At 33.8% G+C, this 9,904-nt stretch overlaps 2 protein-coding genes and 1 long non-coding RNA gene across 3 annotated transcripts; 2 read left to right on the forward strand and 1 right to left on the reverse strand.

Moving 5' to 3' along the window:
• The first annotated feature begins 3,344 nt into the window (after positions 1–3,344).
• Positions 3,345–5,275, forward strand: LOC106298499 (ubiquitin-conjugating enzyme 15). Its single transcript, XM_013734632.1, has 6 exons — positions 3,345–3,462; positions 3,563–3,666; positions 3,749–3,851; positions 4,104–4,167; positions 4,854–4,942; positions 5,025–5,275. Exons 1-6 carry the CDS (start codon positions 3,433–3,435, stop codon positions 5,118–5,120), a joined length of 486 nt encoding a protein of 161 aa, XP_013590086.1. The 5' UTR covers positions 3,345–3,432; the 3' UTR covers positions 5,121–5,275.
• Positions 5,276–5,296: 21 nt separating this feature from the next.
• On the forward strand, positions 5,297–5,737 carry LOC106297151. Its single transcript, XM_013733434.1, has 2 exons — positions 5,297–5,569; positions 5,639–5,737. Exons 1-2 carry the CDS (start codon positions 5,348–5,350, stop codon positions 5,735–5,737), a joined length of 321 nt encoding a protein of 106 aa, XP_013588888.1. The 5' UTR covers positions 5,297–5,347.
• Positions 5,738–7,275: 1,538 nt separating this feature from the next.
• On the reverse strand, positions 7,276–7,819 carry LOC106299816. Its single transcript, XR_001261888.1, has 3 exons — positions 7,597–7,819; positions 7,409–7,514; positions 7,276–7,329 (listed from the first exon to the last, which is right to left on the reverse strand). It is a non-coding gene; the product is annotated as an uncharacterized LOC106299816 (long non-coding RNA).
• Positions 7,820–9,904: the final 2,085 nt, after the last annotated feature.

Genomic DNA, 9,904 nt, shown 5'->3' on the forward strand with positions numbered 1-9,904 from the left:
GCGTTTTTGGACATATACCCATCGATCGATGCGTTTATAAAAAAACATTCGAGATTTTGAAACCCAAAACAGTAGTTCCTCGGAATTTCCTCGGAATATTCCGAGGAAATTCCGAGGAACTACTGTTTTGGGTTTCAAAATCTCGAATGTTTTTTTATAAACGCATCGATCGATGGGTATATGTCCAAAAACGCTTCGATCGATCACTTGTTCGTCGGAATTTCCTCGGAATTTTGTGAGGAACACATTTCTCCTCGGAATTTCCTCGGAATATTCCGAGGAAATTCCGAGGAGAAATGTGTTCCTCACAAAATTCCGAGGAAATTCCGAGGAGAAATGTGTTCCTCACAAAATTCCGAGGAAATTCCGAGGAAACCCAAAATTTGGGTTTCATCAGAATTTCCTCGGAAATTCCTCGGGAAATTCTGAGGATTTCATTTTCCGTCGGAATGTCCGTCAGAATACCGATGTTTTCTTGTAGTGTTATCTCTACAGATCTAAATCTCTTTTTTCATTCTTCATCTTCTTCTTTTTCTCTTCTCTTTCATTCTTCGAATTTCCTTTCCTTCTTTTTTATGAATTATTTGTTTCTTCTTCTCTTTCGGTCTGTTTTCCTCTTGTTCTTCAACAAATATATTCTTCTTCGAATCTCTTCTACGCTTTTATGAATTCTTCATTTTTCTTCTTTGATTTTTTCTTCTATTTCGATCTATTTTCTTCTTTTTTCGGTTTTGTTGGTCTTTCTTCGCGATTTAGAATTCTTCTGCAATTTCGTCCTCTTCTTATTTGATTTTCTCTTTTAGATCTGGCAAGTTACATGAATAGATGAAAACTGTAAAAGTAAAACTTCAACCCAAAAAAAAAGTTTTACCAAATTATACAATCGCTCAAGTACAACTTTGTAAAAGAGTAGAACTTGGTTAAACTAAGTATAAAGTTTTACAAAGTTATACCTCGACAATGGTACAACTTACTAATATTTTGTGCCTAGTTTAACCAAGTTGTACAATCGTTTAAGTACAACTTGGTAAAATTGTAGAACTTGTAAATTGCAAAACTTTGTAAAACTGTAAAACTTGGTAAAATTTAGAATTTGGTAAAATTGTAGAACTTGGTGAAACTTGACCTTGATTATTGAAATCTAAAATTTTGAAATTTGAAATTTGATTTGGAATGAAAAATAAGGACAAAAGCGGAATTGTCTTATTTCATTAAAATAAAAGTACGTCAAAATAAGTAAGAGTATGATAGAATTTTTTTTGGCTCGTGCATTTGAGATTACTGCTCTGATTTTTAATCAATTTGAACTTTATATCCGAAATTAAATGATTAAATAATGTAATAACATAATTTTCTTTAGAATAATATTATATTTATTTTATTTTTACTTTTTTAACCATATATTTATTTTATTTTATTTTATTGTATTGTATTTTATTTTGGGAAATAGGATCGTATAACCATGAAAAAAACGTAATTCACAAAGTAGCTATTTAACCTAATGTTTCTATACACACTGTTACAATTACATAATAATACGCTAATACCCCTGAAACATCACCGGCTAAACCTGCTGCTATAATTAAATAAATATTTTAAGGAAAATCCCTACAAAAATAATTCGTGTCTCACCGTCGTTCACATCTTTCTCTATTAACTTCTGTGGTAAATTTGTAGCAGTCGAAAGGTCTCCGGCACCGAATTCCTCCAACGCCTCGACTTTGCATGCAATCGACAGAGTTTCCATCTCCTTCGTCTTCCATTGTCATCTCCTTCGTCCTCCATTGTCACTCGTTTTCGGCGTTAGGGGGCTTCGTTAGGGTTTAAGCGGCGGTTAGTAGCACACCCTTTCTGCCGAACTTCTCCAACTCGATTCTTCTCAAATCTCTGAAACTCCCGTAAGTTCTCCTTGTTTTCCATTGATTCTCTTCACCGTCTTCTCGTCCTTGCTTATTTTCTTTCAATTTGGGGCTCCTCTCAGAATTAGGTACAGAAGGTGTTGTATATAAATGGAATAGTACAGATGTCTGTCCGCATAGTATAGTAATTGTGAGATTGTTGATGAAATTTTCTATGTTGATGGCGAAGAATTGTAGAGTTTCAAAGACTCTTATGGTGAGAGACAAGACTTGTGCAGTGGTGATCACCTCCATCTCTACAATCGAAACCAATGTATTTATTTATGCATATAAAATAGAAATGTAAAACAATATGTATTTTCATATTTTGTAATATGATATATTTTGTTACTATACTATTTTATCATGTTCCATTCTATTTGACGGTTACTAAAAAGTGATATATTTTGTTTATAAATATAGTTTGTAATTTTCTTAAGTTCTCACTATAGCTACATGATCTTGAATCTGTAAAAAACATACTATGATCTACATTGTATAATTTAATATTACATATATAATATTATGTATTTTTTAGATTTTGATATGTGTGTTTAGGGTTCATATTTGGGTTAGGGTTTAGTGATTAGAGTTTAGGGTTTAGTATCTAAAAGGTGAGATGGTATGGTTAGGATCATCATTAACTTCTTTCCATGCAATTATATACATTTTATAATTTTACCAATATGTATTGTGTTATTTATTTTGTTTCATTCTATTTAGGTTTATAGATTATATTTGGGTTTAGGATTTTGGGTTTTGGGTTTAGTCAATACAATTTGTCTGTGTGAGATCTTTTATGCATAAACTATTTGAAATAGAATATGAAAAATTATATGTTCAAACTATTCTATTTGAGATGAAATCGATTGACTAACTATTCTACTTGAGTTGAAATTGCATGATCTGTACCGGATGCGCTATCATTCTTCATCATTGTAATGTTTGAAATATAAAAAATTCATTTCTATATAAAATACAATAGATTACTCTGCTATAACTATGTTTCCAGAGGTTATCATTTTGAGAAGTATTGAGTACTTCCAACACATATATCTTAGCATGTAATACCTAAACTATACTATTTATCTATATGGAATAGCAATTTCAATAACATCAAATATGCATTACGTGTACGTATGTTCTGTTACACAGACAAATATTATTCTCTAATATTGATGCATATTCTTTTATCATATGTGTTAAATATATCTGATGTACGCTTTCAGTACGGTTCTGTAATTGTTAATAAGCCACAAAAAAACAAACACGTCATTTACTTTAGACAATGCAACTGGAAATTTGTTGCTGAAAAGAGCATAACCGGTTAGATTGGATGCAAAAAATCTGACATTTAATTATATCAAAATCATGGCTACTTACACAGTCATGTATAGTTTAGGTATTACATGCTAAGATATTACAAAAATACAATAAGCCCAATTATATTTTTGTTCGATTATTATATTTATTTTCATTCATAGAAAAACGGTGAAGAGTAAAGGAGCCCAGACATTGTCCGTTTCTCTACGCCATGACCAGCTCTTCCGCTCCTTCACGCAAGGTCTCTCTCGCTCGCATGTCTTCTATTTCTTCATGAATTTGTCTCTCTTGTATATATATAAAACTTGTGATGAAATCTGAAACTGAATGGTTGTGCGTAGGCGTTAAGCAAGATCGCGTGCAACAGGTTGCAGAAAGAGCTTACGGAGTGGCAAGTAAATCCCCCCACTGGATTTAGGCACAAAGTTAACGATAACCTTCAAAAGTAAGCCCCTTTCTCTCTTTCTCTCTCTCTTTGATTATTTCTTTTGGAATTTTGATCCATTTATTTATGCGTGATGTTAAAGATGGACAATCGATGTGACCGGAGCTCCGGGGACGCTCTACGAGAACGAGACTTATCAGCTTCAGGTTGAATTTCCCGTTAATTACCCTATGGAAGCGCCGCAGGCATGTCTTCTCGATCCTCTTTAGGTTTTTTCTTGTTTTGTCTGAATGGCAGATCGAAAAGAATCCATCTTTTTCATGTTCGTGTCTTTCTCTTCAATTCTCTTTTTGTTGGCTATTACAAATCTTACTGATTAAAGACTGATACTTTTGTCTCGGTAGAATTCTCAAATAAAGTGTTAAATTTTTTTATTTTTTTCTTAAGACTGATACTTTTCTTATGTATGTCTGAAATGTTGCAATGTTGTTGAGCAGGTAGTTTTTTTTCCTCCGGGACCGTTACATCCACATATTTACAGCAATGGGCATATTTGTTTAGGTATTTGCTCCATCTCTTTGGCTTATCGTCTTTTATTGTCTGCGTATATGCGTCAATATTGTTTTGATTTACATCAAGGTTTCGTTTCTTGCTTCGTGATATGCAATAACGCTTTAATTGTCTGGTTCGCTTTTATAAGAAATGATGTGGAATACGTAAAGTTTCTACATGGCTAGATGATAGTAAGTTACATTTGCTGTTGTTAAAAGATATGTTTGTGATCATTGATTTAGTGTTATCACCAGACACCGAGGTTGTTGGATTTTGAGATTCTTTTGTTTTACCTTCTGTATGATCCGACAATGTTTCTGACTGTAAACCTTGCGTGTGGTTGCATTTCTCAGTCTGTCTAATACTCAGTGTTTATGATAGAGTTTCTTACCTTAGATTTGTACCGACGTGTTTTGTCTCTGCTGTTTTAGATTGTAAATCATAATCTTTAGAAGAGAGTATACTATTCTTGGAACCAGTAATATATGTAGCTATTCTTACAATGTACATGTTACTTCATTATCATTATGTGGAGCTTGAACTCATGTATCTGCTCTGTTTTGCATCTAAGTTGGACTGTAATCAAAATCTTTAATACCCAATCTTTTTTTTTAGTTATGCAACTTCCCAAGCAATTATGTATCTTGTAAATGATAAGTGATTCTTTTGGTTAATATAAAGCTGTGTTTTGGCAGATATTCTATATGACTCGTGGTCACCAGCAATGACTGTGAGTTCAGTCTGCATCAGCATTCTCTCCATGCTATCAAGTTCGCCTGCAAAGGTATTTTTCCTTCTTCGTCTTCTTCATATTTACATAATCTGTAAATTGTGAGCTCATAGCAAACACATTTATGTGATTGCAGGAGCGCCCAGCAGATAATGATCGTTATGTGAAGAACTGTAAAAATGGGAGATCTCCTAAGGAGACGAGGTGGTGGTTTCATGACGATAAGGTTTAATGCAACGACCAGTGTCTAAAGACGCCCTTTATTTGTAATATGATTATGACATTTGAGAATGTCGACACATCCTACATTTTAACTTGTTATCACTTTTATCCTATGAGAATGTCGAAGTTTTACAGTTCCCTGTAGCTTTTTTTTTTTTTTTTTTTTATATCTCAAAGGTGATAACTTTGAGCTTGTTTGTGGCAGTTACGACTACTAGTTTGAATATTTAGTTGGATATGAGCTCTGTTTCGGGTAAAGATTCAGACTTTGAGATCTCGGCTTCTTCGAGTCCGCGTTTAACGCAGCATGTTGGATCTGAAGATTCTCTGGAACCCGATGGAGATGAAACTGGTTTTATAAACCAAACTGTGAATGAAGAATCAGCTACCAAATCCACTTTAGGTTCTTTACCTCTCAAGTCTTCAGATGATGAAGACGAGGATGAGAACCTTACTACTGTAAGTCACCATGTGTTACTGGTTCATTGTTTATACTTCAATAAGAGTCTCAAGTGTCATTTTCAACAGGCTCCGGTTGTTCTCATCCCTGCTATAAAAGGCAGCCGGGAGAAGCATGGCTTGACACTGAAGAAGACGAGTAGCTTAAATAAAAGAATTAGAGAATAACATTGAACCTGATTGTGAAATCCATACTTACAGCCAAACCGATTTTGATAGAGACAGATTGACCATCCATCTTCGATTAGTGGGTTTAAGAAATGATCACACAGCATGAGATAGTTGAACCCTTGGATTTTCTTTTGTTGTTGAACCGAGTAATGACAGACTAGACCAGACTGGATTTGACCAATAGGCAGGAGATGTTTTTTACGCGCTCAGTTTGATAAACCGATCCAAAATCAAGATTAAATCACATGAACTAGAAGTCTAGAACCAAATTTTACAACATCGAAAGAGGTTTGTAGAAGATACCTATGTTGCATGCTCGAAGGTGGAAGCGTAATCACATGAAAGTATGGAAGCAAGACTTTAAAAAAAATAAGAAGTGAGTACTTGTTATATAATAATTTTATAAAAACACATAGCTAAAAATTATTATGCTATAAAAATGCTAACAAATTAAGTTTATAGAAAAACTAATATCCAATTAATCAAATTAATAATTTTTAATATATCACAAATAATCAGTACAATATATTTAAATATAGGGGGTGATTGGAATGAGCTGTAACTTTATGTTTTTAGCCGTAGAATTTAAGCTGTAGATTTATTTGATGTAGATTATTTTGTTGTAGCTTTGTGAAGCACTATATTTTTGCTCTGGAAATAAAACTCTCTACAAGCATATTTTAATTTTGTAAAGATTTTTTGGCTGTGAGATTTTTAAGGAAAAGGAATCTGATAATTATTATTTGTTTAAATTTGATAATTTGATAATTATTATTTGTTTAAATTTAAAGTTATTATCATTTAAAGATTTATTTTTTTGTACTTGTCCAAGATCAAATGAAAAGTATAAATAAGATAAAAAGTTCATAGCTATGTATCATGTCTCTTTGAAAATCAACAACCGTTTAAAAAAAATGACATGGATGTGAGTTTTAATCTTAAAGAGACCACTGAGATTAAAGCAGTGATCGTCGAGTTGCTCGTCCTACAAACAGTCTTTTCCATCAAAGTTTTCCTTGCATCTTTGTTGTGGAATTTTTTAACAATTAGAAACTTCTATAAACTAAAAGCTTATGATACACTTGAGTCACTTAGCTTTAGGTTCATACCTGGAAAAAGAATTATGAAGTAGGCTTCTTAGGTTTGTTATGGTCAACGCTTTTGTTCCTCTTATTCTTGGTCTCTTCTTCTTCTGCAAGAGACATGATTATGTTCTTATTATGTAATGCATTTTAGTGATCAGTTAAAAGGGGAAAGTGCGAGTCAATGAGTGACCTTGGTCATATTGTCTGTTTCTCCTTCTTAAGCAGTTGGAGAGCTTCTTGTTTATGGAGTTTCATGGCTCATCATCTTCTTCTTCTTTTTCTTTCTTGATTCATGGCCTCTTCGTTCTTTTGTATTCCTCCATTGCTTCCATGTATGTCTTCTTGTTCTTCTTTGCCATCTGTTAAAATACCCCAGTTCATTCACTCTTAAGTTTTTAAATAGCTGTCGATGCAAGCATATATACAATAAAAAAATAAACCTCTTCATATGGTGTTTTTTGTTCGTCTAACAACTTCTTCCAGTTCTCCCGTCATCTTTGTGACCTATTAATCAATCTTCTTTATGATCAACATTTTTTTTTTTAAGTGGATCCTGAGAATGAATTAAAGTACTTAAATTTACCTCCAGTACATTCTTATTCTCTTCACGGAAAGCAGCTCTCCTCTCGTTAACATAAACCAAGAAGGCAAGTATAGGATGCTTTGGCTTCAGAGGATCCTTATGCTTCCTGCAAACCAACAATAGCTCTAGTAAGTTTAACCATTAATAATCTCTTGATTTTGTCTTCTGAAGGTAATCTGTAGTTTTACTTGCTCTTCTTCTTATTGTCTTGTTTAGCTTCCTACACAAGCTGGAGATACTAATCAAGTAAACCCATTGCAATTTTCAGCTTATGCTCATCGTCCAGAAGCTTCATGGCCTCTCTCTCTCTCTCTCTCTCTCTCTCATGTTTTTCCTTAGCAATGACCTGGAAGTAAGCTTCCTTCTCAAGATGTTACTTCTCCTCGTAAGGCTTATTATCTTCTGCACTAAGACTTCAGCTTATAATGTTCTTCAAAATAACATATATATAAACAAATTTGGAGTATATAGATTTTTACATAATAGTGTATTTATGTATATATTAGATAAATAATTTTCATGTATTTAGCCAATATTCTATTTTATATTTATAATTGTTGTCTATAAAAAAAGATAAATTTATTAAGCATTTGAAAGTCCTTTGCGATCATATTATATCTTTTATTTCCATTTCAAACCTTTATTTCTGCGCTTAAAGCCTATAAGAAAGGCATGAGCACTATCAAATTGGCTGAAAACTCTTTTGGAAGAAAATTCATTTACTTCCCATGATCGAGTTCGTTTAAGAAACCTCATATTTATCGATAAAATCATATTTAAGAGATCTCGACATTAATGATGTTTTGAAAAATATCATATATAATCGGCATATATGAGTTGGATATCATATAATTGAAGAAGAAGAAGATAGGAAACAAAACAACAACGATTGGATCCAATTTCGGTCAATATGATAATGGGCCACGATCGAGGATGTGAGCCGTAAAGAGCCGAAGCCCATAGCGAGTATACGAGTTCGAGACGGAGATTTCGAGGGCCCAGAGATCGCGGAGACGTTACGAAGATCACGGTGTCGACCCACTATAAAGAAAGAGGAATGAACATGAAGAAGGACACATTGAAAAGCCTAGAAAGAGCTACACCCACACTTCGACCTTGTTTTCATCAATCTTTAGATCTTTTCTCTTAGCGATCTCGTTGTAACATTCGATCTTATTTTACTCATTGTATTTGATCTCCTTCATCAATACAAGTTCATTTTTCCTTATCGGAAACTGATTATATCGTTATGTTAAAGATATTGTTGCCTACATTATTTATCTTCACCTGATTAAACTCCCGATCACTATCAAATTCTTAGTGTAGATTTTAGGATCTACAACGATGAGAGAGGAGCGGAGAATAAAAAAGAGTCATTGATATGATCTTAAGAACCATCATAGTTCTTTAGAGATTTATTTTGATTCTTGATATCTCATCACTTTTATGATATTTAGACTTTTTAAGCTTTTTCAGCATTTTAGGTTGTATTTAGGTGTTAATATTGCATTTGCAAAAATCAAGGGCTAGATTGTATTTTTGGAAGTTTAAGGTTAATTTAAGAGGTCATTTCTGCAAATTCAAACGTTTGTGTCCGATTAGAAAATAAACAAAAGAAGAGGGACCATCGTGCAATAAACATAATCAGGTATTTGGAGGACTGAAAAATGCAAATATGAAAAAACCAGCCATTGTGGTTGATTGACTCTTCTCTGGAATATGGGCTTGACGACGATGACGAACCTGTTCCGGTGTAATGGAGACCTCGGCTTGGAGCTGAGAACACGATCCAGAGATGGAGAAGCCGATGTTGACGAGCCGCGATGAAGATATCGGCCACGATGAAGTGGATTCACGGCAAGGATGAAAAGAAGATAAACGCGGATCAAAGCTTGTGCCACTGCCATGACTGCGAATATCTGAGAAGCACAAACAGACCAAAGAGAAGTCAGGACGAATCAGATTCACGGAGAAATGACAAAGCTAGGTTGCGGTGTGGCTGACAATCACGGAGCACCGGATCTGGGACAAAGAAATTAGGTCACTGTTAGCTGTAGCGGTTGAACCATGGATAATAAAATCAAAAGATGTGCATGAAAAGAAGATAACGCTTTGGCGTCGTGATTGTTAAACAAATTTCTGTTTGACAAAAGAAAGAAACAGGTGGATTATAATTTCATGCGGTGTATGAATAAAATGACTTGATTGGTTTTTCACAATTTTTTCATTTATGACTGGGTAGTCTCACAGGTTTCTAAAAATTTGATGTGTCATCCGTTAGAGAGAGAATATTGTGCTGTTATTGTGTTGATTTTTTTTATTTTTTTAGTACTACTAATTTTAGAGATATTTTATATAATATAAGCTTTATGCGTATTTTCAAATAAGCTATTTTTAATTTGGAAGCTAAATTTTGAGGTAGGCCTGAGCATTTTAACCTGGACCCGAAGACCCGAACCGGAACCGACCCAAAAATATCCGACCCGGAACCGGACC

The sequence above is a fragment of the Brassica oleracea genome, chromosome C6 (assembly GCF_000695525.1).
Source record: "Brassica oleracea var. oleracea cultivar TO1000 chromosome C6, BOL, whole genome shotgun sequence".
NCBI lineage: Eukaryota > Viridiplantae > Streptophyta > Magnoliopsida > Brassicales > Brassicaceae > Brassica > Brassica oleracea.